Below are 26,510 nucleotides of genomic sequence, written 5' to 3'. Positions count from 1 at the left end.
CTACGTAGGGGTTGTTCCTGTGGAACTGGACTTAAAGAAGGGGTCGCCGTCTGCATGTGTGAGAATCTTGCTCTAGCCCAGCCTCCTCGAAGGGGGGAGATGTGTCGTAGAGGAGAAGGGTGAGATCCTTCCCCGGGGACCATTCCACACCACCTCACAGAACACAAGGGGGAGGAGGCCTTGGAGCTTGGAGCAAACAGGAAGCAAGTCCTCCCAGAGCACTGCTTTCAGGGCCCCATCCTGGGAACCTGAGCACGTCTGTCCAGGAACACCTACACCGCTTGGATACGCGGTCCCACTGTCCGCCTCAGCTCTCAGACACGCAGCCCTACTACCCACCTCAGCTCTCGGATACGCGGCCCTATTATCCACCTCAGCTCTCGCGTACGCGGCCCTACTATCCGAGACCGGAGTTGGATGGCAAGGCCAAGTATCTTCCCACCCTAAGTCAGTCATATTTGCTCACCTCCACACCCCCCTTCACTTCCCCCATGTCCACTCACCTCCATGAGCCCCTTCATGTTCCCTCACTCTCCTTGGAGCTGTCGTTTCCCATTCGGCCTTTCCTGATTCCACACAGATGCTGCTTCTTTCCAATTCAGGGGCAGAGAGAGCCCCAGCACCTTGGTACCCCGTGTCTTTGCAGCTGGTGGAATCAGGCTTCCCGGTCAGGCCAGGAGAGTGGCTGGTCCTGCCCAAGGCTAGCACCGGGCACGTCTCCAAGAGGTGTGGGTCTGGGGGTGTGTAGGGGGGTTGTCTCGGGAGTGTGTGTGGGTCTGGGTGTGTATGTGTGAGTCTGGGGGGGAGTGTGTATGTGCCTAGGGAGTGTGTGTGGGTCTGGGGAGTGTGTATGTGTCTAGGGGGAATTATGTGTGGGTCTGGGAGTATGTGTGGGTCTGGGGAGTGTGTGTGGGTGTGGGAGTGTATGTGAGTCTCAGGGGAGTATGTGTGGGTCTGGGTGTGTGTGTGTGTCTGGGTGTGTATATGCAAGTCTGGGGGGAGTGTGTGGGTCAGGAGAGTGTGTGTGATTCTGGGGAGTTGTGTGTGGGTCTGGGTGTGTGGGGGGGGTCTGGGGAGTGTGTGTGTCTTGTGTGTGTGTGTGGGTCTGGGTGTGTGTGGGGGGATCTGGGGGTGTGTGTGGGTCTGGGTGTGTGTGTGTCTGGGGGGAGTGTGTGTGTGTCTGGGTGTGTATGTGTGGGTCTGGGGAGTGGGTGTGAGTCTGGGGGGAGTGTGTGTGGGTCTGGGAGTGTGTATGTGTCTAGGGGGGGATTATGTGTGGGTCTGGAAGCGTGTGTGGGTCTGGGTGTGTGTGTGTGTCTGGAAGCTCTGGGGAGTGTTTGTGTCTGGGGGGAGTGTGTGTGGGCAGGGGGCTGGTGTGTGGTTCTGGAGGGGAGAGATTGCCTGTGAACTCCTCAGCAGGGGGCCCCCTTTCTCCCAGCCCCGTGTCCCCGCTCCCCGGGCCCAGAAAAGCACACTAGACTTGGGGTTCAAGCTGGAGCCCCCAAGAGAGGGGGAACGAGTTTATTTTCAAAGCTCTGCTGGGGACTGAGGGGAGGCAGCGGGGAATCCCGAGGAGAGGCAGACAGACAGACGGAGGCTGGAGGGCAAGAGGGAGGCGCGGAGCCCTGGGCCAAGCTGAGGGGGGCCCCGGGGGTCCTTCAGGGGGGTCAGTGTGGAGCATCCATGCTGGAGGGCAGCTGGGCTGTCAGCATAGGGCAGCAGCCAGGAGCACTGGCAGGAGCAGGACGAGCCAGGCCGCCAGGAACCCTGGAAGGCAACGGAGGGGGTGGTTACGGGTGGGTGCCTTTGGCCCTCGGCAGCCCAGTGGGTCTGGCCTTGTGGCAGGAGGGTCCCAAAGGCCGGGCCGCACCCAGGGGGGTTCCCCAGAGAGGGAGACGGGGGTGCAGGGAGGAGGCAAAGCAAGCCAAGGACCAGCTCAGTCTGAGCTCCCCCGGGCACGCGGGCACCGCTTCTCCCCGGGGCCTTTGGGGACCGCGTCTCTGGAAGGGCCGGGACATCGGGCACGGGCTCTGCAGCTGCCAGCCTTAGCTGGTGCCACGGCCCCCGCCGGACTCTCCCCGCTCTCCTCCACCCTCTAGGGACAACGATCCAGAAGCACCTGGGATCGGCGGTGTGGCCGACTTTGAATTCAGATTTTTGCACGTTCAGAAACGGTTCACCACCACCACATTTTTCATTGGTGGAACCGCCACGGGGTGGGGCGGGGACGGTGGTGGCCCAGAGTTTCGGGAGCCAGAGTCTCCAGCGCAGGGCGTGGCGTGCTGGGCTCTCGGTCACAACCGCTCGTGTTCTTTGTCTGACTCGTACCCAAGAGGCGGGACAAGACGCACCAATCCCCACCGATACTCCTTGTTGCTCGGTCCATGTTGGATCTCAGCTGTGTGTAATCAGCCAAGTTCCTCGGCTGCTCTGGGCTTTAGGATGGACTTTCATGCCACATAGAAATAAAACCTCGGGGCTGGGGCGATAGCACAGCGGGGAGGGCGTTTGCCTTGCACGCGGCCGACCCAGATTCGATTCCCAGCATCCCATATGGTCCCCTGAGCACCACCAGGGGTAATTCCTGAGTGCAGAGCCAGGAGTGACCCCTGTGCATCGCCAGGTGTGACCCAAAAAGCAAATAAATAAATAAAACCCCGAGAGAGTTTGTAGTTGGTTTGGGGGCCACACCCAAGAGTGCTCCCTCAAGGTATCCTCCTGGCTCTGTGCTCAGGGGTCACTCCTGACAAGGGCTCAGGGAGACCACATGTGGCTCCAAGGATCGAACCTAGGTGCGTGGGTGCAAGGCAAGCACTGTGCCCACCATATTCTCTCAAGACTCCTCACGGGAAATCTGCAGTGCTCCAGTGAGCAAATTCACATCTAGTGTTTGGAGCAGAGCCTGGCTCTTGGGAAAGACCAGAGAGTGATTAGTTTTGGCAAACTAGCCTCTGGGAGGGGCTGGGGTCATTGCCGTATACTCCGTGGGGGGAGCCCTGGAGCTGGCTGGGAGGATGGCCGCCGTGTCCTGAGGGGCCCAGGAAACTGTGTGTGCGTCTCTCCCTGTCACACACAGACGGTACCACCCCCGCCCCCAAACGCCCAAGTAACTTGCTGGTTCCCTGGAAGGGAGGGAGGAAGGGCTGCCGCCCTGTCTCGGGAGATGTCTCCGAACAGCGCGTCTGACCCCCACTGGGCGTTACGGAACAGAATCTCAAGTCTCCCCTGGAAACCACCAGCCGTGCTGGGGGACCAGCTAGCAACAGGGCCGCCCGATGGGCTCTCTCGAAGCTCGTCTCTCCCTCTCCCAGAAGCTCTCCTGAATCCTCACCCACACTAGAAAGAAAGGGACTGGCCAGCCCGCCCGGGAGGGCTGAGTCTCTGCACCAAATGCGTGAGGCCTGGGTGCCAACCGTGTCACCGGGCTAGCCGGGACTCTGCCTGCTTGGTGAGTGCTGCTTTTAGGAGCAGCGCCTGGATCAGGCGCTGAGCTTGGAAGATGCCATCTTCGCATACTGGGGTACGTGCAGACTGTTACCTCACTGGGCATTTTGAAGTCAGGTAGAACTTTTTTTTTCATGTCTAAATGCCCCAGTGTATTTCATTTCTCTCCAATCTTTGGAGGAGGCAGAGAAAATGTTAATGGCATCTATTTTCCTTTGACCCAGAATCTGTCTCTGGGCCCAAACTCACCCACAAATACTCCATTCTGATGTTTCATCACCCACTGAAATTCTTTCCTGGCCTTATTCAATGCAGCTCATTACTTGTTTGTTTGTTTGGGGGCACATTCAGCTATGCCCGGGGATTACTCCTGACTCTGTGCTCAGGGGCCAGTCCTAGGGGGGCAGGGGGGACCATGTGCAGTGCTGGGTTGAAACCAGATTGGGCACATGCAAGGCAAGTGCCTTACCCACTGCACCGTCTTCCCAGACTCTCATCACTCTTTCTTTTTTTTGGGGGGGGGTCCACACCGGTGATATTCAGGGGTTACTCCTGGCTCGGTAATATAACCCTGGTGGTGCTCGGGGGACCATATGGGATGCTGGGAATCGAACCCTGGTCCGCCACGTGCAAGGCAAATGCCCTACCCGCTGTGCTATCACTCTAGCCCGTAATCACTCTTCTAAGGACTCCTTTCACATGCTCAGCTAGTTTGTGAATTGTGCATATGCCTGGTCCGTTTTTTCTAGCCTTTTGACAATCCGTTGTTGCTTTTGTACTTGCATCTCTGATTCCTCTCCCTCACTTGGATCAAACAGCTCCTCCTTTCTGCCCACCCTTCCACACCATTATTCATCCTTTCTCCCTACCATGCCACCACAGCCATCAAACACTCCTCAGGCACATGGGCGTGTGGAAGAAAGACTACATTCCTCTGCCTCCTTGGCAGCCGGCAAATGTCCAATCATTGGCCAGTGAGATGGAAGCGGACACTCGGACTAGAAGCCATCTGCTCCTAATCATTTTCATGATCACCGCGTGGATTTTGTCCACGTGTCCTCCATCCTGCTCTCGGGATGGAAGCTCTGAGCTCTGGCTGCTGCCTTGGACAGCAGAGAGGATGGCCACACCCCGGGGACGGTGGTCGGGAGAGCGTGAGGGCGTCTGGTTCTCAAAGGTGTCACGGCCCTCCCCTCCCTCTCCTGGATTGCCACCAGACTCCTCTCCTATGTGAGGGAAACAGACTTCTGTCCCGTTGAAGGTTACCCCTGCTGCCTGCTAGCAGCCCCATCACCCGCTGGAAACTCTAAATCGCCATCACTTTGTATTTTCTGGAGCGTGAGCTCGAAGGAGAGGGGCCATCTTGCTCACCATTCTATTTTCAGAGCCAGAAGACCGCCTGGCACACAATTCGTGTTAGTAAATAGTTGTCCAGAAGTGATACACACACACACACACACACACAAGGCAAGAACAAGAGATTGTGCTGGATTGCTCCTTGGGGGCTGCCCCCATTTCCCACCAAAAGGTCTAAATGATTGTGCACTGGATGGAAAAGGGGAAGGAGAAAGGTTGGAGGGAGGATGGGGAGGAGGAGGCAGGAGAAATGAGGTACCTGTAGTGCCGGGGGATCCGCTTGTGACATCAACGGGTGAACCACCTGGGGACAAGAGTAGAGTATGAGCCTCTTTCCTTCCTTCCTCCCTTTCTCCCTCCCTCTCTCCCTCCCTCTGTTCTTCCCCCCTCCCTCCTTCCCTTTCTTCTCTCCTTCCTTCATTCTCTCCTTCCTTCTTCCCTCCTTCCCTTCCCTCCCTCCCTTTCTTCTCTCCTTCCTTCATTCTCTCCTTCCTTCTTCCCTCCTTCCCTTCACCTTTGCTTCCTTCCTTCCTTCCTTCCTTCCTTCCTTCCTTCCTTCCTTCCTTCCTTCCTTCCTTCCTTCCTTCCTTCCTCCCTCCCTCCCTCCCTCCCTCCCTCCCTCCCTCCCTCCCTCCCTCCCTCCCTCCCTCCCTCCCTTCCTTCCTTCCTTCCTTCCTTCCTTCCTTCCTTCCTTCTTCTCTCATTCTTCTCTTTCTTTGCTACGCCAGTGCTTACTCTAGCTCTGTAGTCAGGAATCATTTCTGAAAGTGCTCAGTGGACCATATAGGGTGCTGGGAATCAAACCCAGGTCAACTGCATGATAAGGCATTCAGGGCCCCCACCCTTCTATCTCCCCGGCCCATGTTTTCTTATGGATGCGCCAGTGACTGTGGCATTATGGCTGCACTGGGTCCTCCTGGCCTGGGTGTCATAGCCACTGACAGTCCACACTCTGGAGGCGCCTGCTCCTCTACCACTTCCTGTCTAATCACACGCCTGCACAGGAAACAGATCCTCCTCCCGGATCTGGAAGGTGGGTTTGGACAGAGAGAGACTGAGACTCGGGCATGGTGAGGGACTTGTCGAGCTAACCTTCCCAGTAAGCAGCAGAGTGAAGATTCGGAGCTCAGTCTGTCGGATTCCTAGGCAGAAGTTCTGATCTGAACTCCCCAGCTCTGACCTCCCACTCCAAGGACTTCAAGTTGATGGTTCAGTAAAGGACAGGGCGACCCCACCTCAGCTCAAGGACACTGGGGACGGGAATGGCCTTACCGCTTGGACCTTCTCAAAGTGTTGGTGCATTCGAGAGTGTCTGGGGGGCAAAGGGAAGTTGGGGTAGAGAAGGGGCCGGTATGAAAATAATAGTTGGAAATACTCATTTTGGACAGGAACTGAGTGTTGAAAGTAGGTAAAGGGATCATATTACGAACCATAAAGCCCAAAAGAAGAGAGAGAGAGAGAGATAGAGAGACAGAGAAAGAGACACAAACAGAGAGAAAGAGAAAGAGAGAGAGAAGTCTCTGCCATACAGGTAGGTTTGGGGGGGTGGAAGGGAAACTAGGGACACTGGTGGTGGGAAATGTACACAGGTGATGGACAGGTATTGGAATATTATGACTGAAACCCAATGATGCACTACTTTGTAACTATGTATCTCATTGTGATTCAATTACGAAGCATTCCTAAATAAATAAATAAATATAAACAAATCCCCCCAAGTTTTTGTGCATAGGTGAGAGGGATAGTACAGTGGTGAGGTACTTGCCTTGCTGACACTGGTTAAATCCCGAAGCACCACCAAGCTTGACCCTGAGCACAGAGCCGGGTAGTAACCCCTGAACTCTGCCAGGCATGGCCCCAACCCCCACCCCAAAAACAGAAATGTAGGTGCTTTCCTCTTTCCGTGTGTGTGGCATAGCCCCAGGCACAAATTATGATCAAGAATATTGTTTGGTGATGACTAATTACTAGGGATGAACAAATGACACTATTTCCGCATCTTCATTTCTCTCTGACGGGAGAAAACGCTTTCATTCTTCTGAGTTTCTGGACTCCTCATTCCACTCCGGTGGAAGAACACACAGTAACAGCACTGCCCTCTGGCAGGTGGGGCGGGAGATCGTAGGAAGAGCTGATGAAAAGCGCCCCCTCCTTCTGTCCCCACGTGCTAGACCTGAATCACAGGAAGCAACCATCCCCCAGAACACAAAGCTGTTTCAGGACTTGGTCTTCGCCCCAAAGGAGCTGAGTCATGAGTCAGGGGGCTAAGGAAAGGGACCCACACTTTGCTTTGAAACAGACCGAGCCGGGCTCAATTTTAACTCTAGCCACTCGTGAGCAGAATGACCTTGAGTGGGTCTCCTTACCTGGCCTGAGCTTTGCTTTCTCACCTGTAAAATGGGCACGCTAAGGGGAGGATGAAAAGCCACAGTGAACCTGGAGCTCGGAGCCCTGGTCATGCTAGGGTTGTTCTCCAAATTACCCCCTAGGGAGACACACACCACTGTCCACTGTCGGAGTTATCCCCGGCACGACCCCTTGACCACTAGAGGGGACTGGGGGGTTGCCAGAGGACATTTCTAAGAATAAAGTAGATTAATTGGCCTTGATTTGTCGGTAGCCGATGACTTGAGAGGCGGGAAACAGACATCTTTGGGTACCAGCAATACTCAACCTCGCCTCAGCCGCTATTTAACTACCGCCTTTCCCAATTAACTCGGTCACGTGACCAATAATCTGCCCCGCGCGGATGGTATCTCCCAGCTTCTCCCTGGCCGGCAGCCCCAGACCACGTGATCGTCTCCGCGTTTCCGGGTCTCAGAGCTCTACCGACAGCTACAAGTGGCGCACGTTGTCGTTCCCGAACGCAGCACTGAAAAGGCAGGAAAGACCCTGGGCGGTTAGCTCGGTGCCCACAGTGGCCCCGTTTCAATGGCCAGGACTCGGCCGCTTACCTTTCCGAGCAATGGGTCCCAAGTCTAGCACCCGATCTGGGTTGAAAGCCTCCACTGCGCTGCGGAACTGGTTTCTGTAGCAGGTCTGTGGGATGGAGAATTCCCGTTACATCACCACCGAGGGTGGGGGGAGGCGGGGGGGGGGGTGACTTCTATCCAATTGCTCCCACAGAGGCAGCTCTGACCTGAGGAAGGGGCCCGCCCTAACTGTGAGACTGTTGGTACCTTCATCTAGAAAGATCTCCCTGGGTATGCATCTCACTGCGCCTCTCACTTACCCAATTAGGGACAAAGAACTTCACCCTCTCTACAGCCATCAGACAGCACCTGCCTGGTTGGGACGGTTGCCGTGATGCAACATGTGAGCACCCAGTGAGGGCTCCACAAAGCCCCCACTAAGTGCTGGGCCAGCAATGACCGACGGGGTTAAGGGCAGCCGGGCCAGATCCCAACTCGGATCACTCTAGCCGTGTGGCCTCTGCATCAGGGACTTCTCTAAGGTTCCCTCCCTCGTCTGTCCGGTGGGGTAAAAGAAGCTCCTGGGGGAGGCTGGTGTAAGTATTTGATTAGGAAAATCAGCTCCAAGTTTTCTTGACAGCGGGGAAGTGCTAACTAAGTCACACGATGCTCTGTTTGTCCTGTCTAGTACCAAGAAACCTTGTGGGCAGATTTCGTCAGCTGCTCTGGCTCCTGGGTCCCCAGGAATTTCTCACAAATAGGCCTTGGGAAGGACTAAATGCACCCATCCCTCCCTCTTCCTCTCCTCTCTTCCTCTCTTCCACCCACCCATCTCCTGATTTTCCATCTCTTCATCCAATCACCTTTGTTTGTCCAACCCTCCTTTTTATCTCCTCCCTCCCTCTCTCCCTCCCTCCCTCCCTCCCTCTCTCCTTCCTCCCTCCCTCCCTCCCTCCCTCCCTTCCTCTCTCTGTCCCTCCCTCCCTCCCTCCCTCCCTTCCTTCCTCCCTCTCTTCCTTCCTCCCTCCCTTCCTCCCTCCCTCCCTCTCTTCCTCCTTCCCTCTCTTCCTCCTTCCCTCCCTTCCTCCCTCCCTCCCTCCCTTCCTCCTTCCCTCCCTCCCTCCCTCCTTCCCTCCCTCCCTCCTCCCCTCCCTCCCTCCCTCCCTCTCTCCCTCTCTGCCTTCCTTCCTCCCTCCCTCCCTCTCTCCCTCTCTGCCTTCCTTCCTCCCTCCCTCCCTCCCTTCCTTCCTTCTTTCCTTCCTTCTTCTTTTCTTCCTTCCTTCCTTCCTTCCTTCCTTCCTTCCTTCCTTCCTTCCGTTCTTCCTTCCTTCCTTCCTCCCTTCCTCCCTCCCTCCCTCCCTCCCTCCTTCCCTCCCTCCCTCCGTCCCTTCCATCCTTCCCATTCACAATTCCCATATGCACATAAAGGGAGACTATAGGCACCAAGTCCTAAGCCTTGAATAATCCCGTTCGACGAGACACTCACAGGCACGCACTGTTCATTCAGGGGGTCGCAGAGATAGGCCTCACAATGCAGGAACACCAGGTCACTGTCCCCAGCGAACATGAACATCTGAACTGAGAAGCGGCTGTTCGCAGACACCCCGTTCTCCACCACGGAGACTGTCGGATCAAACTGATTTGGGCATCTGGGAAGATGACAAGGGTCGAAGGTGTAATTTTTACAACAGCTCAGGGATGCTGAAGATCTTAGCTGCCTCTCTGATGTGTGGCCAGGCTAAGCACATCATCAAAGGGGAATGAAAAAAAACACCGAGATTTCCTCGAACCCGCACTTTCCACCTGGATCCACTTTCTAGTTATGGGACCCCAAGCAAGTGACTGAGCTTCACTGAGGCACACTTCCCCCACCCCCCCACGAAGGGGAGACAGAAGTCTGGACCTTCTAAGGTGGGTGTGAGCATTTAGTGGAATAATTCTTTTTTTTCTTTTGCATCATACCTGGCAATGAACACTGGTTCATCCTGGCTCTGCACTCAGGAATTACTCCTGGCGGTGCTCGGGGGACCATATGGGATGCTAGGAATCGAACCTGGGTTGGCCGTGTGCAAGGCAAATGCCCTACCTGCTGTGCTATCGCTCCAGCCCTCTTAGTGAGATAATTCAGCTGTATTGGGTGGCACATAAATAAACTCGAGGGTAAATATCAGCCAGTATTCTCACTGTGGTTGCGTCGGCTTCTCCCGATACATGTGGGTTAATGATATCCAATAACGGCCCAGCTCTTTCCATGCTGCTCATTCTTAGTCGCCTGAGATCTATCACTGCTTGGTGGACTCCCTGTCTTTGAACTCTGAGCCCATTGCCAGCATCAAAAAGAATATTGAAATGAAAACTACTTGGCCTCTATCAGTCATGCTCTAAAAACTCTTTTCTATTTATGCTAAAATTTCACAAGTGATATTTCTTGGTCACAGAGGCTGGAGATGCTAACACCAGATTGTCACTGTCATCCCACTGTTCATCGATTTGCTAAAGCGGGCACCAGTAATGTCTCCATTGTGAGACTTGTTTGTTACTGTTTTTGGCACGTTGACCACGCCACGGGGAGCTTGCCAGGCTCTGCCGTGCCAGCATGATACTCTCGGTAGCTTGCTGGGCTCTCTGAGAGGGGCGGAGGAATCAAACCCGAGTTGGCTGCGTGCAAGGTGAATGCCCTACCGCTGTGCTATCACACCAGATTATTTTTCAAAACAACAACAACTCGTCATCCAATTTCTGGGCAGGTCTGAGTGATCCTTTCCCTCCCAGACCTCACTGAGTCCGTAAGGAGAACCCCAGAGTTTAGTCCCATACCTATTGTTTTTGCTTTTTGGGTCACACCCAGCGATGCACAGGGGTTACTCCTGGCTCTGCACTCAGGAATCACTCCTGGCGGTGCTCGGGGGACCCTATGGGATCCTGGGAATCGAGCCCGGGTCAGCCACGTGCAAGGCCAACGCCCTCCCCGCTGTGCTATGGCTCCAGCCCCAGCCATTACTTATTTTTGATGATGAAATATTTCACGGGGTCGTTCTTGTCTCGGGAGGGAGTGGCATAGCAGTTCCTCAGCAGTAGCTTGAAGCGGGAGGTGTCCCCGCTCTCCAGCATGGCACCCACGTAGAGCATGGACTCCACGGGCAGCACGACCCTGTCCCCCTCGTAGGGAACTCTGTAGTTGGGGTCCTGGAAGGCGGCCATTCTGACGGTGAATTCTCCGTTCCCGCTCGCGTTGATGCTCACAGTGCTGGAACAGGAGCACAGCGAGAGGGCTCGGGGTCAGGGTGGCCTTTGAGAGCAAAGTCACCCCAGCAAAGCTCAGAGGGTGGAGGGGACAGCTGGGCCTCCCGCACGAGATGGCCTGGGCCCCAAACTTGGCATCCAACTCCAAGATCTTCAGTGAAATGCCCATCTTAACTGAGTGCTTTTATTTATTCTTCTGGGGCAGGGGGGAGGCGGGGAGGGGCGTGGTTACTCCTAACTCTGCGCTCAAGGCTCACTCCTGACTATGGTAAGGAACTATATGGGGTGTCGGGGGTCAAAACCGGGGTGGGTGGTGTTCAAGGTAAGTGCTTTAAGTCTCTCTCTCTCTCTCTCTCTCTCTCTCTCTCTCTCTCTCTCTCTCTCTCTCTCTCTCTCTCTCCCTCCCCATCATGATTTTTTTCTTTTTGGGTCACACCCAGCGATGCTCAGGGGTTACTCCTGGCTCTACACTCAGGAATCACTCCTGGCGGTGCTAGGGGGACCCTATGGGATGCTGGGAATCGAACCCGGGTCGGCCGCATGCAAGGCAAATGCCCTACCCACTGTGCTGTCGCTCCAGCCCACTCCCCATCATGATTATTTTTTTATGTGCCTCAACCCAACACAGCCTTGCAAAGCAGAAATAAAACTAGAAAATTCTAATGCTGCCTTTCTGTGACCCTGCAGGCCCTGAGGGCAGGGGAAGGATATCCTAAGGCTGACAGGTGCAGAAAGGGTCCCGAGAAGCCTGGGGGTGCACAGGAATCTATTTAATAGGGCCCCGTTCTGGGCTCAGGGACACAGCAGCATGGAGGCCCCTAAGAGCACTGGTCCAGGTAGAATCCCATCCGGGTTGCTCGTGGGGGCTCGTTCTGGTGACTGGGGAGAGGGGGCAGTCACAGTTAATCTCAGCTCCCACCCAGGATCAGCAGGAGAGCCTCCCTGCTGCCCCCCCTCCTCGCCCCTCCCCGGGGGGGCCCCTGCCCTGGTCCCATGGCACCCTACGCATTCCTCTCGCTTGTAAATAGTTATTAATATCGTTCGTGGCTTAATGCCTTTCTTCCTCGAGATGAATGACATTATCTCGTGTTGTTCTTCGGCATGTTTAATTAACGCGGCGTCACGCTGCGGCCTTGTTTCATAATGATAGTCTTTAATTGCCGCAAAATAGTCTCTGTCTGCTTCACGCTGGAGATTGATGTCCGAGCAGCAGACGTGGCGTGAATGAACGATGGAGGGAACGGACGCACCCGAAGGCGGCAGGGAGCACGCAGTGGACCGAAGTGAGAGGGAGCCTGGGCAGGGTCATGGGTCAAAGGGCAAGGGTCAGCACCTTACCTGACAATGGGCTGCAGGGCTGTTCCGAGGCTGGCCTCCATGTCCAGTGGGTAGGAGCACTGGAAGTTGACGCTGAGGACATTGTCTCTGATGATTAGATCGTTGGCCAAAGAGAGGGTGTTCTTGTAGACAGCATGGGTTCCATTGTTCTTTGGCATAAAAACAAATCCAGAGGGTCAGAGATAGCACAGCAGTAAGACAGTTGCTTTGCATGGAGCCAAGCCAGGATCGATACCCAGCACCCCATAAGGTCCCCCTTCCTCCCCTCTCGGTCCCACCCCTGAGTGATCGCTGAGCACAGAAATAAACCCTGAGCAAGCTGGGTGCAGTATCACACACACACACACACACACACACACACACACACACACACTCCTTTACACCAACAATCCTCGTTACCTATCCAATATATAATTATATATAATTGTATGTAGGTACAAAATTATAAACATAAACAATAGTTCACTGTCACTATATCGCTGTCATCCTGTTGCTCATCAGTTTGCTCAAGTGGGCACCAGTAACATCTCCATTGTGAGACTTATTGTTACTGTTTTTGGCATATCGAATACACCACGGGTAGCTTGCCAGGCTCTGCTGTGCGGGTGAGATACTCTCGGTAGCTTGCCAGGTTCTCCGAGAGGGGTGGAAGAATCGAACCTGGGTCAGTCTGCGTGTAAGGCAACCGCCTTACCCACTGGGCTATGGCTTAAATATAAATGTAAAACAATGGTTATTCAATGCATCATTAACAGCAACTGAAAACAAGCAAGCTAAAAGGCAGCAGGGTGGCGACGGGTTGAATCCAGGATTCACATAACACACGCTACCAAACCCTTACAGAAAACACATGAGAATGAGAACAGGGGTCGGGTCATGCGCCAGCAGGTGTTACCTGGGACTCAGCCTGGGTCCCTGCCAGTCCCTGTTACCAACCATGCAGCTGCCCTGACTTCTGCTGTCCCTCAGTGACGCATGCTATGTGGGAAGGGGAGCGAGGGAGGACCCCCAGATCAAAATCAAGGACAATAAACTCCCAGCCTCCTGACAGTGGCTCTCATGTGTCATTGCTCATGCCTTTCAGAGCCCAGAGAGGCTAAGCCACATGCTCCAGTCACACAGCTACTGAGTTCCCACCCCCCCTACCTCCACCCCCACCTCAGCCTAACCCCCACATTCAGGTAGCGGGGGTATGAACATGAGCTCACCTCCAGAATGTTCCCACAGGCCGTAGCCTGGGTGGGGATGGTCATCGACACCCAGTTGTCCTCCTCCCTCTGCATGTTACCGTTGCAGTTACGGTCCTTCAGAAAGGCACTGACTTCGTCCGTAAAGCCCAAACCTCCCAGCTGACAACTGTCCAGGGACACCTTCATCTCCTGCTGCCCGCAGCTGAGCTTGTGTCGCAAAGTATGGACGTCTGGAAAGACGAGAGGAGAGGAAGTCGACCCTGGGGGGTGTCTGGAAGCAGCAGGCAGAGCCCCTGGGTCAAGACCCCACGACGTTCCTGCTCACTGGGAAAGGACTTAGAGGGCCTGGGGCCGGGGTGGGGGGCGTTGACCAAGAAGCACCTGGTCCAAGATCCCAGAGCACCCTCGGGGCAAGTTCGGGGAGGACCTTCAGATCTCGTTGTCTCTGGGGGTTGGGGCTTAGGGAAGCAGGACTGCCCCACATTTCGCAGTAGAATCCCAGTGAGAGGCAGACAGGGAGATGGCGAATTTTCTTCCTTTCACCCGTCCGTCCATCAGTGCTGCTGTTTGTTCCTGAACTCACTCACAGACTCACTCAGCGTTTTGGCAAGCAAACCCTCCTATGCACCGACAAGCCAGATGGGTAAAACCTCCGTCCCTGAAGAGCTACGATGCCAATGAAGGGTGGCATGGGGGGTGGTTACTAAATTAAGAAAAAGAGATTTTTTTTTTGGCTTTTTGGGTCACACCGGCAATGCTCAGGACTGACTCCTGGCTCTGTACTCAGGAATCACTCCTGGCAGTGCTCTGGGAACCATATGGGATGCTGGGAATCGAACCTGGGTCGGCTGCGTGCAAGGCAAATGCCCTCCCCGCTGTGCTATCGCTCCAGCCCCAAGAGAAAGAGAATTTGTATTGTATCTGTTAGTAAATTAAAAAAAAGAAAATTCCGATTATATTTGTTTCTATTTGTGTGGGGGCCACACCCTGCACTGCTTAAGGTTTCCTGGCTGTTTGCTCATGGATTACTCCTGGCGGACTAGGGGGGGTGGGTTTGGGGAGCATATGGGGTGCCGGGGATTGAACCCGGTTCAGCCATATATAAGGCAAGTGCCCTACCCGCTATACTATTGCGCTGATTCTTCCTGTTGTATTTGTGAGTACATGGATTCTCCAAAGGTGTGCAAACACCTTCTTCAGATGCTGGGAACATTTAGCACAAAAATAAAACAGACCCGGCTGGAGTTTCCTGTAAAGACCCGCACACGAGCAGAGATTACATGGCAGTACGGTGAGAATTCTAACTGCCGTTGCTCTGGGGGGGCAGAGGAACGTGGAATGTCCTTCTCGGTCAGTTGCTTAGGTCAGGGTAGGATTCACAGGGGGCTGAAACTTGGATGGGGCGGGGTGTTTTGTGGGAAATAAAGTGAGGGCATCCCCATCTAAGGAAACGGAAGAAGTAAGGTAGGGTCGAGGACCGGACGGCGTGTTTGTCGAGCCGAGATCTCGGAAGCACAGGAACTCAGAATACGGGGCAGGGGGGAGTAAGCAACAGGCATACGGCAGAGGGTTCCTACGTCAAGCGCTGGTCACCCACGGGACACCCAGCAGCCGAAAGCAGGGTCCTGTCCAACCCGGCCAGCCAAGGGATGGCACAGATGCCCTTGGGGTCATCCCACTGTAAGGTGGGTCCTCACCCACAGTCCCATTCTGTGATAGCCGAACCCCAGAAAGTAAGACATACCCCTGGAGCAGAGGGTCCCTGGTTAGGCCGCTCTGTCCCCCCGAACCCCCATCCCTCTTCTCCCACGGCCCCCTCCGGGCTCACACCACACACTCAGGCTGGGTTTTCTCCGAATAAGCTAGTCCCTCGACCTGAAACCCCCCACTGCGGGCACCGGGAATGTGATCGGGGAAGGCAAGCTGGGCTTCTGGGTGAGCCGGGGTGGGCTTGAGTCCCAGCCGCCCTCTCCATGGGCCCTCAGCCCCTGGCTCTCCTCCTCACTCCCCAGCCTGCCCATTTCTCCGGCCCCACTGTCAATCCCACGACACCCCGCAGGGTGGGGGATTCAGCCTCTCACCAACTCCTCTTCTACAGGGGAGCACGGTGAGGGTCCGTGAGCCCCACATTTACCACACAGCCAGTGCGGGAGTCTGTGGCAGGCTGGACCCATGCCCCTCCTGTGGACCCCTCCTGTGGGTACCTGAACGCAGACCCCCCCCCATTTATGTTTGTCCTTCCTGGGTCCAACCCACCCAGGCCAGAGCCTCTGGGTGGAGCCCAGCTGGACACGTGTCTCGCTTCTGTCCTCCCCTCTCGGAAACCCCCGGGTCGGAGAGCACAGTTTCCGTGCCTGGTGTCCCCACACCCCTGCCCACGCTCTGTCCCCCGCTCCCACGCCCCTGCCAGACGCTCACCCGTGATGTTGAGGCCCTGCCGGCAGAAACAGCCCCATCTGCCGTTCTCGTAGCGACACTCCTCTTCCGGACGGCAAACCTCGTCACACTTGTTCTGTGCAGTCGAAGGGTCTGGGGAGGCGAGGCACGGAGGGAGGGGTCAGGATACAAAGCTGGGTGGACCCGAGGTCACCAGGACCAGCCGGGTCTGCCCGCTGGGGGCACGTTCGCCCTGTCCCTGTGTGTGGGCTTCTTGCTGGAAGGGTCAAACCTCACACCCAGGTGTCCTGACTTCTAGTCCAGAGTAATGGAAACCCCCCAAAGTGACCATCTCACAGTTCCCTCCACGGAAGACGTGGCTCCCTGTGTCCTTCTCTGTCTCAGCTCGTTTCACTGCTCACGGGATGAGGCATGGTAGCTTCGTGGTTCAGAACAGGCTCCAGGGAACCTGGGTTCAACTCCCAGCTCCCCCCATGCCAGCTCTGTGGTGTTGGGGGAGCAGCATAAGCTGTCTGTGCCCAGCCCCACTGCCCGCTCTAGGGTGATGATATCGTCCCTCTTTCATGATGCTGATGACCAGTTTAATCTGCTAAGTCGCTTAGGACAGGAGCAAAGACTTTAGAATCATTGTCATCAGCTGTCACTGATGCCATTATCTATCATCTCAGGTCAGGAATCTGGAGGTCAGAGAGCTACATGAATTGCCTAATGGAACTTAATTTGAGCGAGCCTGGATTAATAGTATACTGTACACATGGAGGTATAGATCAAGAGAGATGTTAGGGATCAGGCAGATGGATAATGGATGGATGGATGGATGGGTGGGTGGATGGATGGATGGATGGGTGGGTGGGTGGATGGATGGATAAAAGAGAAATGGATGCGTGGACAGATGGAGAGTTGTCTGGATAGGTGGATGAATGGATGAATGAATGGATGGAGAAATGGATGTGCAGGTGGGTATATGGAAATAATGGATGGAGGGAGGAGGGAAGAAGGAAGGAAGAAAGGAGGGAAGGAAGGAAGGAAGTGTAGTAGAAAGAAAAGAAAAAAGGAAAGAAGGAAAGATTGAAGGAAAGACAGAAAAAAGGAAGAAAGATGGAAGGAAAGAAGGAAGGAAGGAAGGAAGGAAGGAAGGAAGGAAGGAAGGAAGGAAGGAAGGAAGGAAGGAAGGAAGGAAGGAAGGAAGGAAGGAAGGAAGGAAGGAGAGGAGAAAGGAAAGATAGAAGGAAGGAAGGATGGAAGAAAGGAAGGAAGAATAGTAGAAAGGAAGGAAAGATAGAAGGAAGGATGGAAGGAAGGGAAAATGAAAGGAAGGATGGATGGAAGGAAAGATAGAAGGAAGGAAGGATAGTAGGAAGGAAAGATGGAAGGAAGGAAGGAGAGAAGGAAGGAAGGAAGGAAGGAACGAAGGAAGGAAGGAAGGAAGGAAGGAAGGAAGGAAGGAAGGAAGGAAGGAAGGAAGGAAGGAAGGAAGGAGGAAAGGAAGGGAGGGAGGGAGGGAGGGAGGGAGGGATGAAGGAAGGAAGGAAGGAAGGAAGGAAGGAAGGAAGGAAGGAAGGAAGGAAGGAAGGAAGGAAGGAAGGAAGGAAGGAAGAAGAGAGGAGAGCAGAGCAGAGCAGGAGAGAGGAGAGACCCCAGGATCAGCCCGCTTCAGTCTGAGACCCCGTCTTCCCATGAAATAGAAAGGCCTGTGAACCTGCTGACACTCCATGGTGCAGCAAGGGGCAGGGCCAGGTGTGGGCTCTTTGGGCGCCTCCCGACCACTCTGCCTGCCCTGGGTGTTTCTCCCGGACATGGTGCTCCACAGCGGCCTCACCTGTGCAGTACCGCAGGTCACAGTCTGGCGTGCCCTGCAGCTTGTACACGTAGTAGCCGCCGGAGCAGGCCTTCACCTGCACCTCACGCTCCCACAGGCAGCAGTTGTTACTCCAGTGGGCACACGTCTTGCGGCTGACGATGCCCTCGTTCACGGTGGGGTGTTGCCCATTCAGCCACATGGGGGCGAGGGTGTCGCACTGGAACATCGGGACACAGGTCTCCGGCAGCCTCACGCCCCCGGCACCCATGAAACGGTACCAGCCGATCAGGTCCTTATCACACTTTGGCTCATCACCGGCCTCGACCTCTGTGCTCCGGGTGGGGTCATCCAGGACCGAGTGAGCATTGCAGGGATCGATGCAGTTTCCACCCGAGGCGTCACAGTCCAGGCTCGCCCTGGAGGAATTATTTCTGTAACCTGGAAGCAGAAAGGCATGCGTGGGGGGCGGGGGTGTGGGAATCCACAGGGATTTTCCTCCCCAGCTCACTTGGTGCGGGAGGTGCTGGTGAGTCTAAATATTTGCACACGATCCAGGGAGCGCCCGGGCAGCCTTCGGCCCCGTGGAGCTAGAACAACGGGACCTTGGCGCAAAATCGTCTCCAGACCGGGAGACATAAAGCTCTCCACCTCCACCCGCCCCCACCCCCATGACCTTGCAATAGGCGACCCCCGGCCCTCCCTGGAGTTGTGCAGTGCTCCCTTTGGTCCTCTCGGTACCATTTTCACGTCATCCAGACTCATCGGGTAATAACCACCCAACACTGCTCGAGGGAATAGCGTGAGAACAGAAGTGGCCACGAGCCCCTTGGGCGCCCAGAAGTAACCTCGAATCTGATAACGGCTTTAGATGCTGCCTGTGTGTTACTGTCGAGCAGAGGGTTGGGTTGGTTTTTGTTTTCTTTCTTTCTTTCTTTCTTTTTGGTCGGGGAGATGGTGGCACACGGGCACTGCTTAGGGCTTCCTCCTGCCTCTGCACTCAGCGATCCCTCCTGGCAGTGCTCAGGGAACCACCTGGGAGACCGGGGTTCAAACTGGCTGTGTGCGAGGCAAGTGCCCTCCCTGCCATACTTCTGCTCCAGTGCCGGGAAACCAAGAAGAGCCTGGCTGGGGCTCCACGTTCCCCGATCTGAGACATCATCTTCTGCCAGGCATGGAACCAGGGGGCTCATTCTCAGCACCACTGACGGGCCGGCTGGATGATTCCGGGTCATGGGGGCGGTTCTGCACTTGGGGGGTTGAGTGGTGTCCACCAGAATCCCGGGGTTCTTCTCTCTAGTCCTGCCTTCCCCCTGGACGATGGATGGGTCCCCAGCAGGGCGAGATGGAACTGCTGACCTCATAGGACACTCGGGTGACTGAGCTCCTGGTTTGGGAGAGCTTCGGGCACCGGGATGTGTGTCTAGCAATGGAATGGGGTGGGGGGGGCAGGCAGGGGGCAGTCAGCTCTGCACCTGCAGGCCAGCTGACCTTGGCAGCTGGTTCAGTTCCTCTGAGACGCATCTGCCAAATAGCACCTGTGAGTCCCAAGTTCCCACGGCCCTGTCGAGGGGTTTGCTCACCTGTGTCAACTGGCCTGATACATATGGACCATGGCCCCTTCCAAGATTCTCTTTAGAAGTTTGTTTCCTCCAGTGGAATGGCTTCTGGGATGCCCCCCCACCCCTCAAAGCCTGATGTACTAGTTATTTTTTAACACCAATGAAAATAGGTACACACAGCTTTCCAGAAATACCCCCAAGTCTTTGACAAGCCCCCCACATTCTTCTTCGAGGGAGGTGTGTGCTGTTTGGTGGAGGGGGAGCAGGTGGTAGATGAAGCCCAGATCCCAAGAGGATGGAGTGAGATGGTTGGTGGGGCTTTAGTTCCCTTCTATAGCACTGGATGATGAGTGCGAGGGTGCGAGACTGAATGTTAAACCACGGATGCCCATGGGACACCCTCACTTACGATGCAAGTTAGTGGGACTCGTAGAAAAGGGGGGTGCTCAGGGCTTGCTAAGGAAAAAAATGCTGGTGCTCTTGTTAATCTTGGATCATTTCCAGCTCAGGCTGTATTTTCTCAAAGAGGGTTGTGGGCCATGGCCCTTCCTTCTCTTTCCTTCTTGCAGCCTCCCCCCACCCTGCCCTCCCCTAGGAAAATTTCCCCTCATGTCGAACCTGAGAACCTTCCTACCAGACTTTTTGGAAATCTCATCCTTTCTGATTGCAGATATGCAAGTGGACCCAGATATGCAAACGGGCCCAGAGACAGGCAGGGGCTCTCGCCAAAGCCACAGTTCCGGTGACTGAGTGATCTCTACCTCCTGAATCCGGCTTCCCGCTCCCCCCCCCCCCCCCGCCTCAGCCCCCTCTCTGGGCTGGGATGTCAGGCTCACCTGAGCCGCCTGTTCTTCCAAAGGACTTTCTCACTTGGGTCTTGGGGAGGTAATGACTTGATCTCACTTCCTCTCTTCTCCTTCCCTTGACTCTTAGTTTCTGGGTCTTCGCTTGAGATGCCGTGAGCCCCTTTCTCCGCACATCTGCCCACTCCCCAGGTAGAGTCAGGCACGCGATACGCAGGGTGAACGAACGGAATGCTTACCTGGTTGCTGAGTAGCTGCCGGGGTCAGAAGGCAGACCGCGGCCAGCCACAGGATGTAGGAGCTGGCCATTTTCCCTAAACTGATGGACGTGGATCACTCAGTGGCGTGCGGACTCTCCATGCAGCTAGGGGAAGGGAAAGAGCCAGACACCGTCAGGGACAGAGGCTCCGCTGGGTGCGAGCATAAGAAGCAAAAGCATGTGGATTTTGCACCCTGACTTGAACCACTGAGCACCTCATTTCTGTCGTTCTTTTAAGGCTCTGAACCACCGTCCAGGAAAGGGACTTTCACCACCTTTCTTTACTAGAGAAGCAGCTGAGACTTAAAGTATACTGACTGCAAAAATAGTTTACTGATTCTCCCCAACTCAAATAGCAGGCTGGAAGTGTAATAAGTTGCTTAGGAATTCACATCCATGTCCTCAGAAATGGACAAATAGACCCATGAAGGGTTGTATTATTTTGGGGTGTGCAGGATCTGTAGAGAGAAGGTGGGAAGGCTGGAGTAGAGACGTAGAGACATATCAAGGGAATGACAGAAAACACACCAAAGGCAAGCTTAATGCTGACTGGCACTGCAGAATGTTCTAGAAGGTTTCTGGGCTTGACCACCAGGTCCAAATGGGTTCCCTGTTTTCTTTGCCCCAGCACAGTGCACCTGGGAGCACTCAACAAGGATTTAGGGGGTGGATGAATAAAGAGACAATAGAGTTGGGTAGAAGCTAAGAGCTCTGAAACCTGCCAATATTTATATTAGAACAGGTCCTCGAAGCTAAGAGCTCTGAAACCTGCCAATATTTATATTAGAACAGGTCCTCGGAGCTAGAGTGACAGTACGGTGGGTAGGGCATTTGCCTTGCATGCAACCAACCCCTGGTTTGATTGCCGGCATCCCATATGGCTCCCAAGTATCACCAGGTGTAATTTCTGAGCACAGAGCCAGGAGTAACTCCTGAGCATCACCAGGTATGATAGTAAAAAAATGAAGAAGAAGAAAAGAACATTTCCTCTTCTGGGAAATGCTTTCCTCAATTGGATAAATTGTTGGATCACATCCTATAGCCTCTGGAAGATTCCAGTTGGCAGTGATCTGTTCCTGGAATGGATAACATGAATAAGTTATGAGAGAGGACCCAAGACTCTCCTTTATAGAAAGGACAGTGGAGACTCATCTTGTTAGTGGCAGGGTGGGGTATGGAGACCCAGGGGCAGGAAGGGGCAGGAGACCACCAACAGGGAAAGTTGCACTCGTGATCAAGCTCAACCCAAAGCGGTAATCTGGAGCATTTGACAAGGCCAGAGCCTCATTTCCTCTGCTGGCTCCAAAAGTTTTCAGAAATAAACCTCAGCTAGTTCAATAGGCTGAGGGAGAAGGAGAATTCCCCCTGCCCCAGGCTCAGGAGAAAGTCTGTCAGGGAGGCTGAAGCAGGACTTACCGAAGGCAAGAAACCAGAGAACACACCTTCTCCTCTGGCCAGCTATGGGAAAGTGAGCCTTCTGGGAACTGGGTTTGTTTTGGGTTTTTTTTTTATGGTCATTTCCTACCCATGTGGCTCTCGATGATTGGTGCTGTGGTAGGACCGGAACTAATTTCCCAGGCGTACACAGGGCTCATTGGGTGTTGGGAAGATAAGATTAGCAATTGACCACAAAAATGGTGAAAGAAGGGGCCTTTGCCCTTTGCCATGCCTCCCTTCCCCAAGGCAAACTTTCTAAACCTCAAGCAAATGTTTCCCTGCCAAAAAAAAAAAAAAGAGCAACATGGCTGAATGTTGACCCTACTGGTCACTGCTGAGTGCATGGTGTCCATTGCTCTCCACATTTAATCCTCATAACACACCAATGACCCTGGTGCCATATTTATTACCCGAAACCAAATACCAATAAAAAAGGAAGTCTAATGCCCAAAGGAAAGTGGAGAAAAATCAAACAAGCACTTGTTTACACAATGGATTTTCAATTGTACCCTGTGTTCCTGGCTAATCATCGTAGAAACTTCTGCTCTGTCTGAATGCCACTCAGCTTGGAACCAGTTAGAACAAGATAATAAAGAAGAAACGGGGACAGCAGTGGGTGGTTTTCATTTCTGGCCCTTAGGATCTCCTCAGCTCCAGATGCCAGATGTCAAGGAGCCTGAGAAGGTCAATTTAGTGATGGTAAATCGTAGGATGACAATGATTGGATCAAGATAGGGGTCAGAATAGAGGTGAGGAGTGGGTGGGATGGGGGTGGGGGATTCCTAGGGACACTGGTAGCAGAAAATGTGCACTGGAGGAGGGAATGAGTATTCGATCATTGTATGACTGAAACTCAAACCTGAAAGCTTTGTGACTATATCTCACAGTGATTCAATTTTTAAAAGTTTAAAAAAAAATAAGAGGGTCAGAATAGCTCTCTTGATGATCAATTTCCCTCATCTAGCTGTAAGTTGCACTAGAGCTGGTATGATACGGAGACCGAAAGGAAGTTGTGCATCTTTGGGATTTTAATGTCTTTTAATGTCTCCCAAATGTCTCTGACTTTTATGGCAGGTAGAGACCATAAAAGTTATCAAAGAATAAAATTAGTTTTTTTGTTTTTAAGAAATAATCACTGCCTCTTTGATGCCACTCTGGGACTGGCATAAGTCCAAGGCCACTAGAGATTGTGAGCACAGGGGTTGGAGAACTGAAAAAAAAACTTTCAAAACTTCGACCTGAATACCCCTCAAATTGCTCTGTGTCACTCCTCTCTGCCTAGTGCATTTGTATAAAAGCATCTGGATGTGGTTCTTATAACCAGCACAAATTTGCGACCCCCCAATCCATCTGGAAGCACAGGATGGATCACTTAGCTAAGCATCTGGATTCGGCGTTCACCGAAGTCTCCCTAACGGCCACTCTCAACCTTCCCCACCCTTTAAAACAGTCTCGTCAGCCATTAGTGCCACTCATCTCCCCGTTCTGTTCTCAGCAGGCGTCTTGCATCCTCTTTCAAGAAAATTTAGGCCACCACAGCAGACGTCCCTTGCCTATAAGCATCCAGTGATCTGTCTCCATCCTCCACTTCCTCTCCCAGTTTCTGGCGAGATGATCTTCCTCATTTTCAAAGTCAGTTTCCCTGTCCTTGTGACTTCCCTGTTCCAATCTGAACCATGCTACGGCCACCACCTTGGCAACCCATGGGGCATTTTTCTCGACTTATTGTCACTGGATCTGTGTGTTTCTCCCTCTGGGAACTTTGCATTTCCTTGACCTTTCTGTCCCCTTATTTTCTAGATTCTCCTATCCTAATGGTTGTCCTATTCCTTCACTTGTCCTTGAGGAAGCTAGTAGTTCCCTGTCCCCTGCCTTATTTTTGATCCCTCCGCAGTCTCTTCCTTGAAGTCACCTCATGGTTTTGAGATCTGCAGGCTGGCGAGTTCCAAATCTGTATCTTCATCCTTGAGCACTCTCTTGAACTGATGCTTCTTCTCACTTGTCAGCTGATCTCTTTGGTTGGAGTGAGATGCCTGGGGTGCCTGGTACTCAGCCTGCCTGTCCGGCTCTGAGCTCAGGAACACCCTTCAGAGTCCCTCTCTTCACCACATCCTCTAGCTTGAGCAATGGCACCATGGGTGTCCCAATCACCCACGCGGAAACCAGCTCCTTCCTTCCCAGGCTCCCACCTCTCCCCCTCAACTTTCACGTTTCCAATAACCACCAAGTTTTCCCACTTTCAAGTACTTCTTTTGATCTTATTTATTTGTTGTTGATTAGCAGCACCATAGAAGGTTAGGGAGATAGTTTTTTTATACTTTATTTATTTTTAATTAGTGAGTCAGCGTGAGGGTACAGTTACAGACTTATACATTTTTGTGCTCATGTTTCCCCCATACAGATTTCGAGAGCCCATCCCTTCACCAGTGCCCATTCTCTACCACCAGTAAACCCAGCATCCCTCCCACCCTCCCCAGTCCCGTCTCCCCCCACCCCACACTGCCACTATGGCAGGGTATTCCCTTTTGTTCTCTCTCTCTGATTAGGTGTTGTGGTTTGCAATAAAGGTGTTGAGTGGCCATTGTGTTCATTCTCTAGCCTACTTTCGGCACACATCACCCTTCCCCCGCATGACCTCCGATCACATTTTACTTGGTGTTTCATTCTCTGAGTTGCCCAGAATGAGAGACCAGCCTCCAAGCCATGGAGTCAACCTCCTGGTACTTATTTCTACTATTCTTGGGTGTTAGTTTCCTAGTCTATTATTCTATATTCCACAGATGAGTGCAATCTTTCTATGTCTGTCTCTCTCTTTCTGACTCATTTCACTTAGCATGATACTTTCCATGCTGATCCACTTATATGCAAACTTCATGACCTCCTTTTTTCCTAACAGCTGCATAGTAGTATTTCATTGTATAGATGTACCAAAGTTTCTTCAACCAGTCATCTGTTCTAGGGCACTTGGGTTTTTTTCCAGATTCTGGCTATTGTAAACAGCGCTGCGATGAACATATAAGTACAGATGTCATTTCGACTATACTTTTTTGCTTCTCTGGGATATATTCCCAGCAGTGGTATTGCTGGGTCAAATGAGAGTTCAACCTGTAGTTTTTTGAGAATCATCCATATTGTTTTCCAAATGGGCTGAACTAGTCGGCATTCCCACCAGCAGTGTAGAAGTAGGGAGATAGTTTTATACCTCCATGTTCATCTGTTTCTTGAGTCTAGCTTTCCTTTTTCACCCCCACCTCACCACGTCTCTTAAGAAGAGACTTTAATAGCTTAGACTGGGCCTCTTGCCATCATTCTTGTCTCCTGTGGGTTCTGTGAACCAACCCCGTGTAGCCCAATGTCCCATTGTCATCCCTCTCGGGTTGGACACACCACAACTCCTACCTCAGCCACAGCTGTTCCCCTATACATTCTAGGTCACAAACAATCCGTGGTTCTCCGAATTCTCTCCCACCGCTAAGCTTTGCACATGTCATTGACCCGGCTCCTGCTGCGTTCAGCCTGTTCATCATTTAGGTTCCCCTGTTAGGGAGCCCTTTCGCTCGCCTCTCTGGGCTGATTCCAACTGGACTCCCCCCTCCCATCCCCATGCTCACTCATCCGTCATTTGAAAGCTAGAAGATCTTAGGGGACTGGGGACTGGAGCGATAGCACAGCGGGTAGGGCGTTTGCCTTGCATGCGGCTGACCCGGGTTCGATTCCCAGTATCCCATAGGGTCCCCTGAGCACCACCAGGAGTAATTCCTGAGTGCAGAGCCAGGAGTAACCCCTGTGCATCGCCAGGTGTGACCCAGAAAAGCAAAAAAAAAAAAGTAAGATCTTAGTGGACAGGGATCCTATCTTGGCGATTCTAACCAGCACCGAGCAAATACTGGCTGGGCAAACAAAGGGATAAAACCGTAACACAGAAGCTTAAATTCTCAGCTTGTGTAGGATGGTTCAGGGTCACGACTGCCTGAGTCTTAGTTAAAGTTTCGTAGAAGGACAAAGGATCCTGTCCTGTCTCTTGGCTGTGCCTGGGTTTCTCCCCAACTGCCTGTAATGTGACTCCCTGGAGGTCCCCTAATCCAAGTGCCCTCATTTCTGGTCTCTCCATATGGGAGACTTTGCTTGAACACTCAGAGGGGCCAGCTGGAGAGATAGTGCAGTGGGTAAGAACTTGCCTCTCCCGCAGCTGACCTGAAGGTAGTTGACCCGTTGGATCCCCAGCACATGTGATCCTCCAGCACATGCAATCCCCGAGAACAGAAGGAATCCAGGAATAATCCCTGAGCACTAGACAATGTGTCTCCCCAAATAAAAATTAATTAAGTTCAATAAGACAGGCCCCAGCTCTATTCTCCTTCTCCTATTGTTTTCCTCCCATCATCTCTGACAGCTCACCATTATCGTGTAAATGTTCTCCCTTTGAGAACTAAGCTTCTGGGTTTGCAGAAGCCCTTCTGGTGGCTAATTATTTCCTTACTGTCCATAGAAGTGTCTGTCCTTGAATCCACACTCAAAATATCTGTTGACGATTGAGCTGAGTGACTAATGGGTGGAAGCAAAAGATGAAAACAAAGAGAAGGGCAAGGTAAGACCAAGAAAAGACTTGAATGCACTTTCCATCCTCCCCCAGCTCTGTGCCTCTGGCCTTGGTTTTCTTTTTTCCCTGTATATGGTGACTTGTCATTTCTGAGTCTCGGTAAAGACAAGCCTGTGTTCTGTCCCACCCAGTGGGGCCAGGGGTCAACTGAGCATGCGCTGGTGGGGCCCG

The 26,510-nt window shown here is 53.3% G+C and overlaps 1 protein-coding gene across 1 annotated transcript; it reads right to left on the bottom strand.

The window, feature by feature from the left end:
• Positions 1–1,546: 1,546 nt before the first annotated feature.
• Positions 1,547–21,771, bottom strand: GP2 (glycoprotein 2). The gene is made up of 11 exons (XM_055136184.1): positions 21,719–21,771; positions 20,283–20,407; positions 17,700–18,119; positions 15,902–16,012; positions 13,502–13,713; positions 12,294–12,442; positions 10,714–10,959; positions 9,199–9,361; positions 7,755–7,839; positions 5,060–5,104; positions 1,547–1,767 (listed from the first exon to the last, which is right to left on the bottom strand). Exons 2-11 carry the CDS (start codon positions 20,350–20,352, stop codon positions 1,706–1,708), a joined length of 1,563 nt encoding a protein of 520 aa, XP_054992159.1. The 5' UTR covers positions 20,353–20,407; positions 21,719–21,771; the 3' UTR covers positions 1,547–1,705.
• Positions 21,772–26,510: the final 4,739 nt, after the last annotated feature.

Source organism: Sorex araneus, chromosome 4 (genome assembly GCF_027595985.1).
Source record: "Sorex araneus isolate mSorAra2 chromosome 4, mSorAra2.pri, whole genome shotgun sequence".
NCBI lineage: Eukaryota > Metazoa > Chordata > Mammalia > Eulipotyphla > Soricidae > Sorex > Sorex araneus.
The sequence above is the reverse complement of the archived record's forward strand: the minus strand, read 5'-3'. Positions and strand labels throughout refer to the sequence as shown.

What these genes read in the sequence shown, in the direction of transcription:
- GP2 (XM_055136184.1), bottom strand. Translation starts at nt 20,352, where the DNA reads ATGGCCAGCTCCTACATCCTGTGGCTGGCCGCGGTCTGCCTTCTGACC. An exon ending in CCTGTGGGAACATTCTGGAG is followed by an intron (nt 12,443 to 13,501) that starts GTGAGCTCATGT and finishes TTTATGCCAAAG; the next exon opens with AACAATGGAACCCATGCTGT. An exon ending in TGAATGAACAGTGCGTGCCT is followed by an intron (nt 7,840 to 9,198) that starts GTGAGTGTCTCG and finishes TCCATCCCACAG; the next exon opens with ACCTGCTACAGAAACCAGTT.